Genomic DNA, 21,475 nt, shown 5'->3' on the forward strand with positions numbered 1-21,475 from the left:
CCAGTTGACCAAACTCATAGCTATTTCTTTAGAACTCCATTTTATCTATCAGCTGAGTACAAGAAACCTCCCATTTACTAATTTGGACTACCCAATATGGTCAGAAATTGGCAATTTGGCCAATTTCACGCAAACTAAAAAAGATGCCAATTTCAAAATAGGGTCCAGAATAAACAAGGTAGACATTCGTGGCACTAAAATAACATATGCTCTGTTCATTAGTCACATCTCTAGGCCCCTCTTATATTATTATTGCTTTCTATTTTGATTTATTATTCATACAAAAAAATACAAAATTTACTGTTATGCAGACTACTGCATTATTGTAAAAATGGTATAAATAATATCAGTGCACTAGTGAAAGAATATTAGACTCCCCAGTTGACGTGTATTGGACGTGTGGTGTGATTTATTTACTCCTGAACATTGGTAAAAATCGAACATTTCCGCTACTTTGAGCTCAGTTTCAAGGTCGTTTTCATCGTCAAAGTAATGAAAATCATCTCTATTTCTGTAATATGTTTTCCATTTTATCACCTAAGACCATGAAAACGCTAATACAACGATAAATACTATACGAAAATACACCTCAAAGTCGGCGTTTTACTCCAAAAAAACGATCGGAGTTTTTTTTTTCTCATTACGCAATGTGTGCTGCAGGATTTTTTTATGTGGTGCACACTGACCACACAGACCCATTCTCTCACATGTGGGCCTACCAGCTTTCTCCCGCTTGATTTGAAGCCGCTAGAATTTTTTATTTTTATTTATTATCACACCGGCCGATTCCCACCAAGGCAGGGTGGCCCGAAAAAGAAAAACTTTCACCATCATTCACTCCATCACTGTCTTGCCAGAAGGGTGCTTTACACTACAGTTTTTAAACTGCAACATTAACACCCCTCCTTCAGAGTGCAGGCACTGTACTTCCCATCTCCAGGACTCAAGTCCGGCCTGCCGGTTTCCCTGAATCCCTTCATAAATGTTACTTTGCTCACACTCCAACAGCACGTCAAGTATTAAAAACCATTTGTCTCCATTCACTCCTATCAAACACGCTCATGCATGCCTGCTGGAAGTCCAAGCCCCTCGCACACAAAACCTCCTTTACCCCCTCCCTCCAACCCTTCCTAGGCCGACCCCTACCCCGCCTTCCTTCCACTACAGACTGATACACTCTTGAAGTCATTCTGTTTCGCTCCATTCTCTCTACATGTCCGAACCACCTCAACAACCCTTCCTCAGCCCTCTGGACAACAGTTTTGGTAATCCCGCACCTCCTCCTAACTTCCAAACTACGAATTCTCTGCATTATATTCACACCACACATTGCCCTCAGACATGACATCTCCACTGCCTCCAGCCTTCTCCTCGCTGCAACATTCATCACCCACGCTTCACACCCATATAAGAGCGTTGGTAAAACTATACTCTCATACATTCCCCTCTTTGCCTCCAAGGACAAAGTTCTTTGTCTCCACAGACTCCTAAGTGCACCACTCACTCTTTTTCCCTCATCAATTCTATGATTCACCTCATCTTTCATAGACCCATCCGCTGACACGTCCACTCCCAAATATCTGAATACGTTCACCTCCTCCATACTCTCTCCCTCCAATCTGATATTCAATCTTTCATCACCTAATCTTTTTGTTATCCTCATAACCTTACTCTTTCCTGTATTCACCTTTAATTTTCTTCTTTTGCACACCCTACCAAATTCATCCACCAATCTCTGCAACTTCTCTTCAGAATCTCCCAAGAGCACAGTGTCATCAGCAAAGAGCAGCTGTGACAACTCCCACTTTGTGTGTGATTCTTTATCTTTTAACTCCACGCCTCTTGCCAAGACCCTCGCATTTACTTCTCTTACAACCCCATCTATAAATATATTAAACAACCACGGTGACATCACACATCCTTGTCTAAGGCCTACTTTTACTGGGAAAAAATTTCCCTCTTTCCTACATACTCTAACTTGAGCCTCACTATCCTCGTAAAAACTCTTCACTGCTTTCAGTAACCTACCTCCTACACCATACACTTGCAACATCTGCCACATTGCCCCCCTATCCACCCTGTCATACGCCTTTTCCAAATCCATAAATGCCACAAAGACCTCTTTAGCCTTATCTAAATACTGTTCACTTATATGTTTCACTGTAAACACCTGGTCCACACACCCCCTACCTTTCCTAAAGCCTCCTTGTTCATCTGCTATCCTATTCTCCGTCTTACTCTTAATTCTTTCAATTATAACTCTACCATACACTTTACCAGGTACACTCAACAGACTTATCCCCCTATAATTTTTGCACTCTCTTTTATCCCCTTTGCCTTTATACAGAGGAACTATGCATGCTCTCTGCCAATCCCTAGGTACCTTACCCTCTTCCATACATTTATTAAATAATTGCACCAACCACTCCAAAACTATATCCCCACCTGCTTTTAACATTTCTATCTTTATCCCATCAATCCCGGCTGCCTTACCCCCTTTCATTTTACCTACTGCCTCACGAACTTCCCCCACACTCACAACTGGCTCTTCCTCACTCCTACAAGATGTTATTCCTCCTTGCCCTATACACGAAATCACAGCTTCCCTATCTTCATCAACATTTAACAATTCCTCAAAATATTCCTTCCATCTTCCCAATACCTCTAACTCTCCATTTAATAACTCTCCTCTCCTATTTTTAACTGACAAATCCATTTGTTCTCTAGGCTTTCTTAACTTGTTAATCTCACTCCAAAACTTTTTCTTATTTTCAACAAAATTTGTTGATAACATCTCACCCACTCTCTCATTTGCTCTCTTTTTACATTGCTTCACCACTCTCTTAACTTCTCTCTTTTTCTCCATATACTCTTCCCTCCTTGCATCACTTCTACTTTGTAAAAACTTCTCATATGCTAACTTTTTCTCCCTTACTACTCTCTTTACATCATCATTCCACCAATCGCTCCTCTTCCCTCCTGCACCCACTTTCCTGTAACCACAAACTTCTGCTGAACACTCTAACACTACATTTTTAAACCTACCCCATACCTCTTCGACCCCATTGCCTATGCTCTCATTAGCCCATCTAACTCATTACTTGCCTTAAAATATCTGTAGTCTTAATGTAGAGTGGAAGGTGAGTAAACAAGATTAAATGAATAAACAAGAGAGAATGAGAGTGTAGAAGGTTCGCGAGTTTTGTAAACAAACTAGTTGTTGTTGTTGTTACCAGCCCGGACACGAATGGTTTTTGTTCACTCTGTCAAGCCGAGCAGAAAAACATCTCATATTTGTTAATTTATATGTTTATATGTTACGTAATATGTTTATTATATAATTCTGAAAAAAAATCATAGATGGATTAAGCAAAATGTCTATATTAACGTTTTATGCACATTTAATGTGACTCAGTGATTATTATTATTTAGTAGTAGTACATACATATTAATTTAATAATAATAATATTAATATTTTTTTTTTTTCAACATGTCGGCCGTCTCCCACTGGAGCACAGATCCACTGTATAGCACTGTCTGGATTTTTTTGGGTTATCCTAGGTAATTTATACTATGTATGATACCTTTACTTATGTGTACCTGTGAGAGAGAGATATTGAGAGATACAAATAGAGAAAGAGAGAGCCACATTCAGTCAGCCAATTGCCCACCCACCCAGCCAGCCAGCCAGCCGGATATGTATTACATATCTTCCAGAGTTGTTTCTCTTTACTTAGGGTTTAGGTTATAGTACATTCTGGCAGGATGACACTACCAGTGGTAGTCTCCCATTCTACTGTGTCGACAATACTTAACCCTTTCAGGGTCCAGAGGCCATATTTCAAAGTGTGCACCAGGGTCCAAGAATTTTCAAAAAATAATTTTATTTTTTCTTATGAAATGGTAGAGGATCTTTTTCTGTGGGTAATAAAACAAACAGTACGAAATTTTATGGAAAATTTACGAAATTATGCTCTTGGGAATTTTGATGTGTCGGGGATATTTACACATCAGCAATTTTGCTGACTTTGACTCCCATTTTTAGGGCAATTACAGTATTCCAGTCAACCAAATTCTTAGCTATTTCACTAGTATTACTTCTATTCTATAGATTGAGCACAAGAAATCGTCAGGTCAACTGTTTAAACAACAAAATAAAGTGACCAGAAATTGGTAATTTGGCCAATTTAATGCAAAGTTCAAAATATTCCAATTTCAAAATAGGGTCCAAAATAAACAATGAAGGAATTCCTGGAACTAAACTAACAATTCTTCTGTTCATTAGTTACATTTTCAGGCTTTACAAATGAATTCCATTTTGATTTTTTATTCACATAATGAATTTTTATTCAAACCAAAAAATAGAAGATATACTGTTATGCAATACTGTAATAATTGTATAAATAATATCACCACATTTGTGAATGTATATTAGACTCACCAGCTGTCATGTATTAGACTTGTGAGGTCATTTGTTTACTCTTGAACATCGGCAAAAATTTAACATTTCTGGTACTTTGAGCTCAGTTTCAAGCCATTTCCAGTACTAAAACCAATCAAAATCATCCTATTTCTGTATTATATCTTCCATTCTATCAATGAGACCAAGAAATTGCAAATACAACTATAAAAAACATATGAAAAAACACTGCAAAGTCGCTGTTTTAATCGAAAATTACAGTCTCAGTTTTTTTCTCTCATTATGCACTGTGTGCTGCAGGATTTGCTTTATGTGGTGCATACATACCACATAGATGTATTCTCTCCTATCTAGGCCCAAATTTACTGCTCACAGCTTATCAGAGTGAGCTGAGCTCATGGCGTAGATCTACGGCACGGACCCTGAAAGGGTTAAGATAACAGTAACATATGATACTGTATGAGATGTAAAATTTACAATGCAGTTCACTACCATGTATACATATTATACAGTACATAAATAATTAAAATATATCAATAGAAGTAAATTATGGTAAAAAGAATGAAATAATGATTGTACATTACAGTACTATGTAGGTAGTTTATATAGGTAAGGTTTGACATTATGCCCTACCCAGTATGTCAGCAATTTTCAAAGGTTTGACTTACGTTCATTTTGACTTACGACCGGTTGGTCGGAACCAAGCTTGGCCGTAAGTCGGATGGTATCTGTATTTTTTTTTTTAACAAGTCAGCCATCTCCCACCAAGGCAGGGTGACCCAAAAAAGAAAGAAAATCCCCAAAAAGAAAATACTTTCATCATTATTCAACACTTTCACCTCACTCACACATAATCACTGCTTTTGCAGAGGTACTCAGAACACAACAGTTTAGAAGCCTATACCTATAAAGATACACAACATATCCCTCCAAACTGCTAATATCCCAAACCCCTCCTTTAAAGTGCAGGCATTGTACTTCCCATTTCCAGGACTCAAGTCCAGCTATATAAAAATAACTGGTTTTCCTGAATCCCTTCACTAAATATTACCCTCTGGATTTTCTTCTCTTTTCTTACTAGTTCTTGTTATTCTTTCCTCTTCTCCATGTGGGGAAGTGGAACAGAATTCTTCCTCTGTAAGCCGTGTGTGTTGTAAGAGGTGACTAAAATGCCAAAAGCAAGGGCTAGTAACCCCTTCTCCTGTATAAATTGCTAAATTTTAAGAGAAACTTTCGTTTTTCTTTTCAGGTCACCCTGCCTCAGTGGGATACGGCCAGTTTGTTGAAGGAAAAAAATGATTACTGTACATGTGCTGTAAACTGTAAATTTAAATTGGTTTAGTGTATTCCTAGGCTGGATTACTATATTCACAAAAAAGAACAAAGCCCAGATCAGAATGGAGGAAAGAATTCTTTGTGATTTTGAATGAGTGTGTGAAAGGCATGCTGACAGTGGGATTTACAGAAACTGATAAGCTAAAAAGATGGAAAGCACAGTGTGTGCATTTTGAAAGTTAGATATGAATGTTTCAGTTTGGTTGGTCAACACTGAACTTTGATGTCTGTGCCATTTTGTGAAGGCAGCCAGGGAGTGATGGAAAATGGATTTCAATTACTCTTGCAGTAATGGGAAATGAAAGAAATACAAAGACATACCACATTACACTGGAAATAATTTTACAGTATTATAATGGTGCACAATTTAATGGAGCTGCTTGCAGCATGTAAGAAACTGGATTTTAATACTCATTCTTATATTATTCAGCTTTAATGTACATATTTACAAAACAGAGATACAGTAAATAAAGTTTTTTAATAAGTTAGGTTGCATACATGAAATATGACAACAAAGTACATCCCTTCTTAATGACCTTTCACATAATGTAATTTTCAATGAAGAAAAACACCCTGGACCCTCCCTCTGCTTAATAACTGTCTCTCGCTCATACAACAATCAGATTCCAGACTGCTAATTGATCTCTCCTCACAAAGACTGCCTCCACTTGTACACTGACCCAATAATGTTTGTAAATATATTGTTCATTACCTCACAGGTCTCTAAGATGGGACTAAGTCAGGTGTTTCCTACATCAGCAGTCAATACAAGCACTGTTTTTATATCCTCTGCATCATCTGTTAAAATATGAGGGAACTGGAGATAATTTTAACATACTGTTTATAAATTGCAGGCAAAAGATACATGTACAATCATCAACACACTTAGTAAGGAAATATTTTGCCATGAGAGGCTTCTCCTGTACTAATATAGAGTAGACAGAATGAGCAATAAATATACAGTACAAGACATCAGGTGAACATGGGTTAATAGTGGGGTAACATTAGAGGTGGAGTTGGTAACATCTGCCCAGAGTCTGCCAGTACACCACCTGCAATGATTCCTGGTAAAACTTGATATCTAATAGTGGCTAGATATCCAATATAATATTCCTTTACAAGATGTGAGGTATACTTCAGCCTTAGTGATGGTGGTGGCATTGTCTGCTTTTATTTTTCACTAAATCTGTAGAGATCAATATATCATTGCTAATAACTACCAGTTATTAGGAATGATGCATTAGAAGCCATGTGCCATATTACTAAATGACAAAATAAAGTATTTTGTGGGCTGATCTGTTGTGCTGCCAAGTTATCCCTGTTGAGGAAATGTATTCTTGTCTTCCTGCAGCCACTGATGTAGTGATGGAAAGTGAAGCTGTAAAAAAGTTTAAGGCATTCACACTTCTTCCACGTATTACTGGATGGAAATCCTAAACTCTATAACAATAATCCTACCACAAAGTCTCTCTCTCTTTCTCTTGGTTCTGTTGTCATGAAGGGAATAGTGGATGTCATTTTTGTATGTGGGTATCCTGCAGACTCTTGGAATAGGAGTCTCTTGCCTTGAGAAATAGTAAGTGGTCATCCCTCTTCTCTTTTACTCTATAACTGATGGTTGGTTCTAGGCTAAGATAAAGTAAGATTTATTCGGATTTTAACCCGGAGGGTTAACCACCTGGAATAACCTGAGAAAGTCAATGTCATCAAGGACTGTCCATCTTATTTCCATCAGGATCCTTTAATCTTGTCCCCCAGGATGAAACCCACAATAGTCAACCAGCACCCAGGTATCTACATACTCCTAGGTAAACAGAGACAGCAGGTGTAAGAAAATATGCCCATGTCCACCCATGCTGGGGATTAAACCAAGGACACTGTGTGTGAGGTGAGAGTGCTGCCAATCAAGCCACAGTACACCACAGTGTCCCGTATGTTGACCCTTCTTGGTTGCAATGGCCTATCCCACAGGCCATTACAACAATAAATAGCCTATGAGTCAGGGGTGGTGCAAGAATTTCTATAAAGTAGAGCCCCTCTTATATGGCAGGTTAGGTTCCAGGCTACCGCCGTCAAGCGGAAATTGCCGTAAAGTGGAATGCCCTTTTTTTCGACTTATAAATGCATATAAATACTAGATAACAAGTTTATACTAACATATATTAAGTTAGCAATAGCAAGAGGCATTAAAAAAACAATAAAAAAGAAAAATACATATAGTACACTTATTATTTTCCTTAAAATATTTGTAGTCATAACGTAGGGCGAGATGAGTAGTATTTATAGTACGAAATCAGATGTCATAGGTATGGTAGCCAGCCAGGCCACCCTACCCCATCCACTTAACATCGGAAGCGTCCCAGAGCGATAAAATGCATATACAGCTCACTCATTACTTACCTTAAAATATTTCTAGTCTTAATGTAGGGTGAGAGGTGAGTAAGCGAGATAAAACAAATAAACAAGAGAGAGAATGAGTAAATGAGAGAGAGGACAGAGACGTGGAGGATGTAAACCAACACACGTTTGTATTATACCATAACACAAACACTTTACATTGTGTAGAATGTATTATGATACTCATTAATAATAATAATAATAATAATAATAATAATAATAATAATAATAATAATAAATACAATATCGTTTAGCTTCCAACACAATGCAAGTTTTCTCTCTCTCTCTAATAATAACAATAATAATAATAATAATAAATACAATACTGTTTAGCATCCAACACAATGCAAGCTTTCAATCACTCATTACCCCAGTAATATTGTATACACATTTTTCTTTGGTGTTGGTTATTATTATAATCAAAAAGAAGTGCTAAACCACAAGGGTTATAAAGTGCAGCAGGGCAGGGAAGGATGCAGGGGTATGGGTAGCAAGAGGGAGAGGAATGATTATTAGGTTATGAATTGCAGTGGATAGTGAGGGTAGAGGGTAGCTAGAGATTAAGGTGGAAAGGACTGAGGAAAGTGCTAGAGACATCATCATCAGAGTTTGTGTAGTAAATCAGTTGCTGTCAAAAAGTCAATGAGAGAGTCTGGATTAAAGGAGGGTCCATCAGCAAGAAGGGAAGGTAAAGAAAGGGCAGCAGAGCAGAGACGGCGTTGGAGGTAAATTATGCATGCTCGTTGATAGAGTGGGCAGTCCAACAGAATGTGGCTAACAGATACTGGAACTTGACAATTCTCACAGAGAATAACAGGATGCCTCTCCATGAGATACCCATGAGTAAGACGAGTGTGGCCGATGCGAAGACAGGAGAGAGTAGTCTCCCAACCTCGACAGTGATGACAAGACGACGACCAGAAACCTATACTCTATTTAACAGAATGAAGTTTGTTATGGAGAAGATCAGACCAATGTTGTTGTCAACGGGTGCAAAGATGGGTAACAATTACAGCAAAATAGTCCATGAATGGAACACCTCTATATGAAACTGGAAGGTCATGTACTGCTGATTGCACAGCAGTGTCTGCCTGTTCATTGCCCTGTACGTCAACATGACCAGGGACAAAACAAAAAGCAATATATACAGTGGACCCCCGCATACCGTTGGCATCACATAACATTAAATCCGCATACCTCTACATTTTATCGCCAAGATTTTGCCTCGCATACCGCTAAAAAACCCGCTCAACGCTGTTCGTCCGAGACGCGTCTAATGTATGCCCTTAGCCAGCCTCACATGTTCCGCCGGTGGCATTGTTTACCAGCCAGCCTCCGCGGTAACATCCAAGCATACAATCGGAACATTTCGCATTATTACAGTGTTTCTGGTGATTTTATCTGCAAAATAAGTGACCATGGGCCCCAAGAAAGCTTCTAGTGCCAACCCTACAGCAATAAGGGTGAGAATTACTATAGAGATGAAGAAAGAGATCATTGATAAGTATGAAAGTGGAGTGCGTGTCTCCGAGCTGGCCAGGTTGTATAGTAAACCCCAATCAACCATCGCTACTATTGTGGGCAACAAAAAGGCAATCAAGGAAGCTGTTCTTGCCAAAGGTTTAACTGTGTTTTCGAAACAGAGATCGCAAGTGATGGAAGATGTTGAGAGACTCATTGGTGTGGATAAATGAGAAACAGATAGCAGGAGATAGCATCTCTCAAGTGATCATAAGTGAAAAGGCTAGGAAGTTGCATCAGGATTTAATTAAAAAAAATGCCTGCAACTAGTGATGATGTGAGTGAATTTAAGGCCAGCAAAGGTTGGTTTGAGAGATTTAAGAGGCGTAGTGGCATACATAGTGTGATAAGGCATGGTGAGGCTGCCAGTTCGGACCACAAAGCAGCTGAAAAATATGTGCAGGAATTCAAGGAGTACATAGAAAGTGAAGGACTGAAACCTGAACAAGTGTTTAATTGTGATGAAACAGGCCTGTTTTGGAAGAAAATGCCAAGCAGGACCTACATTACTCAGGAGGAAAAGGCACTCCCAGGACATAAGCCTATGAAAGACAGGCTTACTCTGTTGATGTGTTCCAATGCTACTGGTGATTGCAAAGTGAAGCCTTTATTAGTGTATCACTCTGAAACTCCCAGATCGTTCAGGCAAAAGAATGTCCTCAAGGAAAATTTGTGTGTGCTGTGGAGGGCAAACAGTAAGGCATAGGTCACTAGGGACTTTTTCTATGACTGGTTACACCATGCATTTGCCCCCAATGTGAAAGATTACCTAACTGAAAAGAAATTAGAACTTAAGTGCCTCCTGGTGTTAGACAATGCCCCTGGTCATCCTACAGACGTGGCAGAGCGACTTTATGGGGACATGAAATTCATTAAGGTGAAGTTTTTGCCTCCTAATACCACTCTTCTCCTGCAGCCCATGGACCAGCAGGTTATTGCAAACTTCAAAAAACTGTACACAAAAGCTCTGTTTGAAAGGTGCTTTGTAGTGACCTCAGAAACTCAACTGACTCTAAGAGAGTTTTGGAGAGATCACTTTAATATCCTCAATTGTGTAAACCTTATAGGTAAGGCTTGGGAGGGAGTGACTAAGAGGACCTTGAACTCTGCTTGGAAGAAACTGTGGCCAGAATGTGTAGACCAAAGGGATTTTGAAGGGTTTCAGGCTAACCCTGAGAATCCTATGCCAGTTGAGGAATCCATTATGGCATTGGGAAAGTCCTTGGGGTTGGAGGTTAGTGGGGATGATGTGGAAGAGTTGGTGGAGGAGGACAATGAAGAACTAACCACTGATGAGCTGATAGATCAACTTCAACAGCAAGAGGCCAGACCTGAGGAAACTGGTTCGAAGGAGGGGAGAGAGAAATTGAAGAAATTGCCTACTACAAAGATTAAGGAAATCTGTGCAAAGTGGCTTGAAGTGCAAACCTTCATGGATGAAAATCACCCTCACACAGCTATTGCAAGCCGTGCTGGTGACTATTACACTGACAATGTTGTGAAACACTTTAGGGAAGTCATAAAGGAACGAGAGGTACAGGTCACTATGGACAGATATGTTGTGCGACAGAACTCCAGTGACTCTGAAGCTGGTCCTAGTGGCATTAAAAGAAGAAGGGAAGTAACCCCAGAAAAGGACTTGACACCTCAAGTCTTAATGGAAGGGGATTCCCCCTCTAAACACTAACACTCTCTCCTCCTCCCATCCCATCAATCATCACCAGATCTTCAATAAAAGTAAGTGTCATGTAATTGTGCATGCTTTTTTCAGTTTGTGTGTATTAAAATTAATATTTCATGTGGTAAAATTTTTTTTTTTCATACTTTGGGGTGTCTTGCATGGATTAATTTGATTTCCATTATTTCTTATGGGGAAAATTCATTCGCATAACGATAATTTCGCATAACAATGAGCTCTCTTGCACGGATTAATATCGCTATGCGGGGGTCCACTGTACCTGTGTTTGCTAGAGATGCAGCGTAACCAAAGTTGAATACGAAGAACTAGGATGTGAGGTGTATCAAATTTCCGTATAGTCTGTAAAGCACTAAGGGAGTCTGAAATGACCGCAAATGGTGACACAGGCATATATGCAATACGGATAGGTGCAACAAGAATAGCATACAATTCAGCCATAAAAATGCTAGCCGAGGGTAATAAATGCTGTGAATCTGACACCATCAGAAGACTTAGAAACATGGGTATACACTGTGATGGCATGATAATGAGAGCAGAAGTGGTTAAGAAAAAGAGAACGGGAAGCCACTATAGGTAGTTGGGCTTTCACGCATGGCAGTGGGAAATAACAGACATGAACAGCCGGAACTTCCCAAGGGGGCAGGAAAAAGTGAGACGCTACATGAACATAAAGAGGTGATAACTGAAGAGAAGATAAGAGCGAATGTAGGAGTCTTTTTTCTGTCTCATAAACATGCAAGGCTTCAGGTATGTCTTGCTACTTCTACTTACACTTAGGTCACACTACACATGCATGTACAAGCATATATATACACACCTCTCTGGGTTTTCTTCTATTTTCTTACAAGTTCTTGTTCTTGTTTATTTCCTCTTACCTCCATGGGGAAGTGGAACAGAATTCATCCTCCATAAGCCATGCATGTTGTAAGAGGCGACTAAAATGCTGGGAGCATGAGGCTAGTAACCCCTTCTCCTGTATATATTACTAAAGTTAAAAAGAGAAACTTTTGTTTTTCTTTTTTTGGACCACCCTGCTTAGGTGGGATACTGCCGGTGTGTTGAAAGATGTAAAACATGAACTAATTTTAAAGCATTTGAAAATTTGGAAGGTTTCCAGACATAATGGAGAGACGCGGAGCTCACAGAGAATGTGCAGCGAGTTTTGGTCATAATATGAAATTTCCATATTAGCGGAACGTCATAAAGCGAAACACCGTATAGCGGGGTCCTACTGTACTGGGATGCTTAAGGATGCCTATCTGATTGGAAAGAAGGGCTAGGAGACTTGTTTATAAGCAGCATTATTATTACTATTTTTGCTTGGGAGGGCTTTAGTAAGGGAGACATCACGATCTATTACCCTAACAAGAACAAACCCACAGTGTGATATTTCTTTTGATATTTACTGTACTGTGCACTCATAAAAGAGAGGTATAACACCATAATACCCCTACTAAAAACTTAAAAACATTCAGCGAACCTATCTCTGGTGAGCAGACGTTTTCACCACTGAAAAAATAATAGGAATTAAATATAATCATCCCAGTCCTTATCTCAAGCTACAACATAGGCATCTAAGGGAAAATGATATTTGCTCAACTTATTTTTCACTTAACGAGCCATTCCTCTGGTTTCTAAGTCGTTAAGCAGGGGGTCCACTGTACTATTAAAATAAAATTTTATGTCCTTAATGTAATTCTCTTCATATCTTAAGACTTCTTTTGCTTTCTTTGAGAAAGAAGATTTTTCATGAAGAATTCTCCAGATTTATATGATGAGCGCACTAATGGTCCACTTGCAGTGTAAACAAATCCTAAACTTTTTCCAATCTTCTCCCAGTGCTGGTATTTCTCAGGTGTAACATATTCTGATACCCTCAGGTGACGCTTGGTTGGCTGCATATACTGACCCAGAGTCACACAGTCCACCCCAGCATCACGTAAATCTGTAGAAAACAAATATATACATATTGTTAGTGAGGGTTAACAAGTGAAAGCTGTACAATCCATGTAGGTTTAGCCCCTTTTTTGAATATTACCTCCAGAACTTAATTCCAACATGCTCTATGACAAAATTAATTCATAGCATTATAAATTTTCCGTATGAAGAAAGATTGAAGTCCCTTAAATTACATTCAATTGTATGACGAAGAATGAGTGAAGACATGATTGAAGTGTATAAGTGGAAGATGGGGATATAAATAATGTCTTGATGTCCCTCCAAGAGAGAACCCACAATAATGGATTCAAATTAGATAAGTTTATATTTAGAAAGAATACAGGAAAGTATTGGTTTGGAAATAGTGTAGTTTTGAATGAAACAGTCTACCTAGTAGGGTGACTGAAGCTAAAACCTTGGGTAGTTTCAAGTTTAGGTTGGATAAATACATGAGTGAGAGGGGTTGGATTTGAGTGGGACTTGCACATGAGTAAATAGACTGATCAGAGCTTATTGTTAGGGTAGCACTGAAATTAGGTTGGGCAAATATTCTGCTAGTGGGTTGGATTGTAAAGGACCTGCCCAGTATGGGCCAACAGGCCTACTGCAGTGCTCCTCCATTCTTTTGTTCTTATATAAAGTTATGTAGGTGTTAACACACTCTCTGTACTTCAAAAGGATACAGGAAGATGTAATTCAGAAGTAAACAACATTTCCAACCCCAGTAGATGTCTTTGAGCAATATGTGTAAATAGCAATAGCATTTAAGTGCAATTTGGAAAGATCAAGAAAGAATTAACATGAATCAAACAGAGAAATTAAGTGTTAGGGAAAGGAGGGACAGAAGACCAAACTTTGATCACTAGGATTACAGGAAAGAGAAACAGTCAAGGTAAACAAAGAGAGGCCTGAAAGTGTAATCTGAAGAGATGTAATGCCAAGAGATGATGATGGAAACTACTGTACCTGCTAGCATTTGTTAAGCTTCCTGTGGATCACAGGATCGTCAAAACGAATAAAATAACGGAGACAATGCAATTAGCACTGGTCCTATAAAGGGCACCAGACTTCACATAAATGCTCCTAGAAAAGGATGACTCAAAAGCTCCCATACATGCCTAATTAATCCCTGATGGAGAGCATCCAGTCTGGATAAAGGTCTAGAAGTGATAGGATACAACTGATCTCCACAGCCCAGCTCAGATACAAAAAGATTCTTAATGAGGACAAAAGTCTGTCTACTGATTCCCTGGGACAATGAGTTAGTTAGTTAGTTTAATATGTTTATTATGCACCCCATACCTGTCCTATGGGCGGTAGTCAAAAGATTAGAGGTACATATTGGGTCCAGGGACTGGGCCCCAAAGTTCTGATAGCTGAGCAAGTTACAAAGGTAATGAACTCCAGGAAGATATGGTCACAAACAGGACAACTTACAAATGTATTTACAGATTACAAAGGTACATAATGGGTCTGGGGACTGGGACCCAAAGTTCTAATAGCACAACAAAGTACAAAAGTAATGAACTCACAAGTTACAAGGTAATGAATCATGTAAGTAAATTTACTTACTTACATTTATACATGGCTACAATCATGAACAAATTATAGAGTAATGAGCAATTCACACATCCACACCCAGTCACAACTATGAGTTACTGGTGCAAATATTAATTGTTGGGTCACACACACGAGTATACATAAACACACACGAGCACAAGCGCTCACACATATATGAGTACACAAATATACATGCAAACACATACACAAGCACACACACACACACAAGTGCACACACACACAAGCATGCGCACACACAAGCACGCGTGCACACACGCGGACACACACGCGGACTCACACGCGGACATGCACACGCGCACACACACACACACACACACACACACACACACACACACACACACACACACACACACACACACACAGGAGGAGAGGTTTGTACCCAAGGGTAACAGGAGTAATGAAAAAGCCAGGATGAGCCCATGGTTTACCCAAAGGTGCAGGGAGGCAAAAACCAAGTGTGCTAGGGAATGGAAGAAATATAGAAGGCAAAGGACCCAGGAGAATAAGGAGAACAGTCGTAGCAAACCTCAGAACAGCATTCCGACATCTTAATAAGGAATCGTTCAGGACCCTGTACACCGTATACGTTAGGCCCATATTGGAGTATGCGGCACCAGTTTGGAACACACACCTAGCCAAGCACAAACAAACTAGAGAAAGTGCAAAGGTTTGCAACAAGACTAGTCCCAGAGCTAAGAGGTATGTCCTACGAGGAGAGGTTAAGGGAAATCAACCTGACGACACTGGAGGACAGGAGAGATAGGGGGGACATGATAACGACATACAAAATACTGAGGGGAATTGACAAGGTGGACAAAGACAGGATGTTCCAGAGATTGGACACAGTAACAAGGGGACACAGTTGGAAGCTAAAGACACAGATGAATCACAGGGATGTTAGGAAGTATTTCTTCAGCCACAGAGTAGTCAGTAAGTGGAATAGTTTGGGAAGCGATGTAGTGGAGGCAGGATCCATACATAGCTTTAAGCAGAGGTATGATAAAGCTCACGGCTCGGGGAGAGTGACCTAGTAGCGATCAGTGAAGAGGCGGGGCCAGGAGCTCGGACTCGACCCCCGCAACCTCAACTAGGTGAGTACAACTAGGTGAGTACACACACACACACACACACAAGTGAAGTTTCTGGTATTTTTGAACGACATGATGGAAGGAATAGACTTCGAGGTGTCCCTGTTTGCAGATGACGTGAAGTTGATGAGAAGAATTCATTCGATCGAAGACCAGGCAGAACTACAAAGGGATCTGGACAGGCTGCAGACCTGGTCCAGCAATTGGCTCCTGGAGTTCAACCCCACCAAGTGCAAAGTCATGAAGATTGGGGAAGGGCAAAGAAGACCACAGACGGAGTACAGTCTAGGGGGCCAGAGACTACAAACCTCACTCAAGGAAAAAGATCTTGGGGTGAGTATAACACCAGGCACATCTCCTAAAGCACACATCAACCAAATAATTGCTGCAGCACATGGGTGCCTAGCAAACCTCAGAACAGCATTCCGACATCTTAATAAGGAATCGTTCAGGACCCTGTACACCGTGTATGTTAGGCCCATATTGGAGTATGCAGCACCAGTTTGGAACCCACACCTAGCCAAGCACGTAAAGAAACTAGAAAAAGTGCTAAGAGGTATGTCCTACGAGGAGAGGTTAAGGGAAATCAACCTGACGACACTGGAGGACAGGAGAGATAGGGAGTACATGATAACGACATACAAAATACTGAGAGGAATTGACAAGGCGGACAAAGACAGGATGTACCAGAGATGGGACACAGCAATAAGGGGACACAGTTGGAAGTTGAAGACACAGATGAATCACAGGGATGTTAGGAAGTATTTCTTCAGCCACAGAGTAGTCAGGAAGTGGAATAGTTTGGGAAGCGATGTAGTGGAGGCAGGATCCATACATAGCAGAGGTATGATAAAGCTCACGGTTCAGGGAGAGTGACCTAGTAGCGACCAGTGAAGAGGCAGGGCCAGGAGATTGGACTCGACCCCTGCAACCTCAACTAGGTGAGTACAACTATGTGAGTACACATACACGTACACGCACACACGCACACACACACACACAGAGGGTGTGAAAATAGTTCCTCTGGCAAAGTTTGCATTTCATTTGGTCTACATCTGGTGGTGGTGATTTAACCTGCCAAGATACTTGTAACCCAGCCGAAGTCAGGTGGTAGTGACATCCAAGAGTCTGCTTATTTTGTTGGATGCACCACAGACATGTGCTTTCAGCAAATTCAGTCTATCAAGAAACAGATATTAGAGGGGATACAATATGTCGCCTCAGATTTAGTGCTTTTAATATAATAATAATGAAGTTATGTGTGCAAGGGGCTTGGACATACAGCAGGCATGTGTGAGCATGTTAGATAGGAGTGGAGACAAATGGCTTCTGGGACTTGATGAGCTGTTGGAATGTGAGCAAGGTAATATTTTGTAAAGGGATTCAGGGAAACTGGTCAGCTGGACTCGAGTCCTGGAGGCGAAAAGTACAGTGACTGCACCCTAAAGGAGGGGTCTGGAATATTTGCTGTTTAGAGGGACATCTAAACTGTCATATCAATGTGCCTCTGGCAAGACAGTGATAGTGTGAGTGACGGCAAAAGTGTTATTTTTTTGGGTCACCCTGCCTCTGTGGGAGATGGCCAGCATATTAAAAAATAATAAAATAAGAGTTAAGAAAAGTACTAATCAATGATACCTAGATATTTTAATCAGGTAAGCCATAACAAATAGAGTTAGAGCTAAAGAAGGAGTAGCAATAATGTTGAAGGATAAGCTATGGCAGGAAAAGAGGGACTACAAATGTATAAATTCAAGGATTATGTGGAGTAAAATAAAGATTGGATGTGAAAAGTGGGTTATAGTAAGCATGTATGCACCTGGAGAAGAGAGAAGTGTAGAGGAGAGAGAGAGATTCTGGGAAATGTTGAGTGAATGCGTGGGGAGTTTTGAATCAAGTGTGAGAGTAATGGTGGTTGGGGATTTCAATGCTAAAGTGGGTAAAAATGTAATGGAGGGAGTAGTAGGTAATTTTGGGGTGCCAGGGGTAAATGTAAATGGGGAGCCTTTAATTGAGCTATGTGTAGAAAGAAATTTGGTAATAAGTAATACATATTTTATGAAAAAGAGGATAAATAAATATACAAGGTATGATGTAGCACGTAATGAAAGTAGTTTGTTAGATTATGTATTGGTGGATAAAAGGTTGATGGGTAGGCTCCAGGATGTACATGTTTATAGAGGGGCAACTGATATATCGGATCATTATTTAGTTGTAGCTACAGTTAGAGTAAGAGGTAGATGGGAAAAGAGGAAGGTGGCAACAACAAGTAAGAGGGAGGTGAAAGTGTATAAACTAAGGGAGGAGGAAGTTTGGGCGAGATATAAGCGACTATTGGCAGAAAGGTGGGCTAGTGCAAAGATGAGTAGTGGGGGGGTTGAAGAGGGTTGGAATAGTTTTAAAAATGCAGTATTAGAATGTGGGGCAGAAGTTTGTGGTTATAGGAGGGTGGGGGCAGGAGGAAAGAGGAGTGATTGGTGGAATGATGAAGTAAAGGGTGTGATAAAAGAGAAAAAGGTAGCTTACGAGAGGTTTTTACAAAGCAGAAGTGTTATAAGAAGAGCAGAGTATATGGAGAGTAAAAGAAAGGTGAAGAGAGTGGTGAGAGAGTGCAAAAGGAGAGCAGATGAAAGAGTGGGAGAGGCACTGTCAAGAAATTTTAATGAAAATAAGAAAAAATTTTGGAGTGAGTTAAACAAGTTAAGAAAGCCTAGGGAAAGTATGGATTTGTCCTTTAAAAACAGAGTAGGAGAGTTAGTAGATGGGGAGAGGGAGGTATTAGTTAGATGGCGAGAATATTTTGAGGAACTTTTAAATGTTATGGAAGAAAGGGAGGCGGTAATTTCATGCACTGGCCAGGGAGGTATACCATCTTTTAGGAGTGAAGAAGAGCAGACTGTAAGTGTGGTGGAGGTACGTGAGGCATTACGTAGAATGAAAGGGGGTAAAGCAGCTGGAACTGATGGGATCATGACAGAAATGTTAAAAGCAGGGGGGGATATAGTGTTGGAGTGGTTGGTACTTTTGTTTAATAAATGTATGAAAGAGGGGAAGGTACCTAGGGATTGGCGGAGAGCATGTATAGTCCCTTTATATAAAGGGAAAGGGGACAAAAGAGATTGTAAAAATTATAGAGGAATAAGTTTACTGAGTATACCAGGAAAAGTATACGGTAGGGTTATAATTGAAAGAATTAGAGGTAAGACAGAATGTAGAATTGCGGACGAACAAGGAGGTTTCAGAGTGGGTAGGGGATGTGTAGATCAAGTGTTTACATTGAAGCATATATGTGAACAGTATTTAGATAAAGGTAGGGAAGTTTTTATTGCATTTATGGATTTAGAAAAGGCATATGATAGAGTGGATAGAGGAGCAATGTGGCAGATGTTGCAAGTATATGGAATAGGTGGTAAGTTACTAAATGCTGTAAAGAGCTTTTATGAGGATAGTGAGGCTCAGGTTAGGGTGTGTAGAAGAGAGGGAGAATACTTCCCGGTAAAAGTAGGTCTTAGACAGGGATGTGTAATGTCACCATGGTTGTTTAATATATTTATAGATGGGGTTGTAAAAGAAGTAAATGCTAGGGTGTTCGGGAGAGGGGTGGGATTAAATTATGGGGAATCAAATTCAAAATGTGAATTGACACAGTTACTTTTTGCTGATGATACTGTGCTTATGGGAGATTCTAAAGAAAAATTGCAAAGGTTAGTGGATGAGTTTGAGAATGTGTGTAAAGGTAGAAAGTTGAAAGTGAACATAGAAAAGAGTAAGGTGATGAGGGTATCAAATGATTTAGATAAAGAAAAATTGGATATCAAATTGGGGAGGAGGAGTATGGAAGAAGTGAATGTTTTCAGATACTTGGGAGTTGACGTGTTGGCGGATGGATTTATGAAGGATGAGGTTAATCATAGAATTGATAAGGGAAAAAAGGTGAGTGGTGCGTTGAGGTATATGTGGAGTCAAAAAACGTTATCTATGGAGGCAAAGAAGGGAATGTATGAAAGTATAGTAGTACCAACACTCTTATATGGATGTGAAGCTTGGGTGGTAAATGCAGCAGCGAGGAGACGGTTGGAGGCAGTGGAGATGTCCTGTCTAAGGGCAATGTGTGGTGTAAATATTATGCAGAAAATTCGGAGTGTGGAAATTAGGAGAAGGTGTGGAGTTAATAAAAGCATTAGTCAGAGGGCAGAAGAGGGGTTGTTGAGGAGGTTTGGTCATTTAGAGAGAATGGATCAAAGTAGAATGACATGGAAAGCATATAAATCTATAGGGGAAGGAAAGAGGGGTAGGGGTCGTCCTCGAAAGGGTTGGAAAGAGGGGGTAAAGGAGGTTTTGTGGGTGAGGGGCTTGGACTTCCAGCAAGCGTGCATGAGCGTGTTAGATAGGAGTGAATGGAGACGAATGATACTTGGGACCTGACGATCTGTTGGAGTGTGAGCAGGGTAATATTTAGTGAAGGGATTCAGGGAAACCGGTTATTTTCATGTAGTCGGACTTGAGTCCTGGAAATGGGAAGTACAATGCCTGCACTTTAAAGGAGGGGTTTGGGATATTGGCAGTTTGGAGGGATATGTTGTGTATCTCTATACGTATATGCTTCTAAACTGTTGTATTCTGAGCACCTCTGCAAAAGCAGTGATAATGTGTGAGTGTTTACCTGGAGTTTACCTGGAGAGAGTTTCGGGGGTCAACGCCCCCGCGGCCCGGTCTGTGACCAGGCCTCCTGGTGGATCAGCGCCTGATCAACCAGGCTGTTGCTGCTGGCTGCACGCAAACCAACGTACGAGCCACAGCCCGGCTGATCAGGAACTGACTTTAGGTGCTTGTCCAGTGCCAGCTTGAAGACTGCCAGGGGTCTGTTGGTAATCCCCCTTATGTGTGCTGGGAGGCAGTTGAACAGTCTCGGTCCCCTGACACTTATTGTATGGTCTCTTAACGTGCTAGTGACACCCCTGCTTTTCATTGGGGGGATGGTGCATCGTCTGCCAAGTCTTTTGCTTTCGTAGTGAGTGATTTTCGTGTGCAAGTTCGGTACTAGTCCCTCTAGGATTTTCCAGGTGTATATAATCATGTATCTCTCCCTCCTGCGTTCCAGGGAATACAGGTTTAGAAACCTCAAGCGCTCCCAGTAATTGAGGTGTTTTATCTCCGTTATGCGCGCCGTGAAAGTTCTCTGTACATTTTCTAGGTCGGCAATTTCACCTGCCTTGAAAGGTGCTGTTAGAGTGCAGCAATATTCCAGCCTAGATAGAACAAGTGACCTGAAGAGTGTCATCATGGGCTTGGCCTCCCTAGTTTTGAAGGTTCTCATTATCCATCCTGTCATTTTTCTAGCAGATGCGATTGATACAATGTTATGGTCCTTGAAGGTGAGATCCTCCGACATAATCACTCCCAGGTCTTTGACGTTGGTGTTTCGCTCTATTTTGTGGCCAGAATTTGTTTTGTACTCTGATGAAGATTTAATTTCCTCATGTTTACCATATCTGA

At 40.4% G+C, this 21,475-nt stretch overlaps 1 protein-coding gene across 1 annotated transcript in view; it reads right to left on the reverse strand.

The window, feature by feature from the left end:
* Positions 1-10,057: 10,057 nt before the first annotated feature.
* Positions 10,058-21,475, reverse strand: part of Las (lipoyl synthase, mitochondrial) — a 133,319-nt gene continuing 121,901 nt past the window's right edge. Inside the window, exon 9 of the mRNA XM_070096033.1 lies at positions 10,058-13,317. Within this exon, the coding sequence (XP_069952134.1) occupies positions 13,082-13,317 (236 nt within the window). The 3' untranslated portion in view covers positions 10,058-13,081. The remainder of the gene's footprint in view (positions 13,318-21,475) is intronic.

The sequence above is a fragment of the Cherax quadricarinatus genome, chromosome 52 (assembly GCF_038502225.1).
Source record: "Cherax quadricarinatus isolate ZL_2023a chromosome 52, ASM3850222v1, whole genome shotgun sequence".
In the NCBI taxonomy this organism is placed as follows: domain Eukaryota; kingdom Metazoa; phylum Arthropoda; class Malacostraca; order Decapoda; family Parastacidae; genus Cherax; species Cherax quadricarinatus.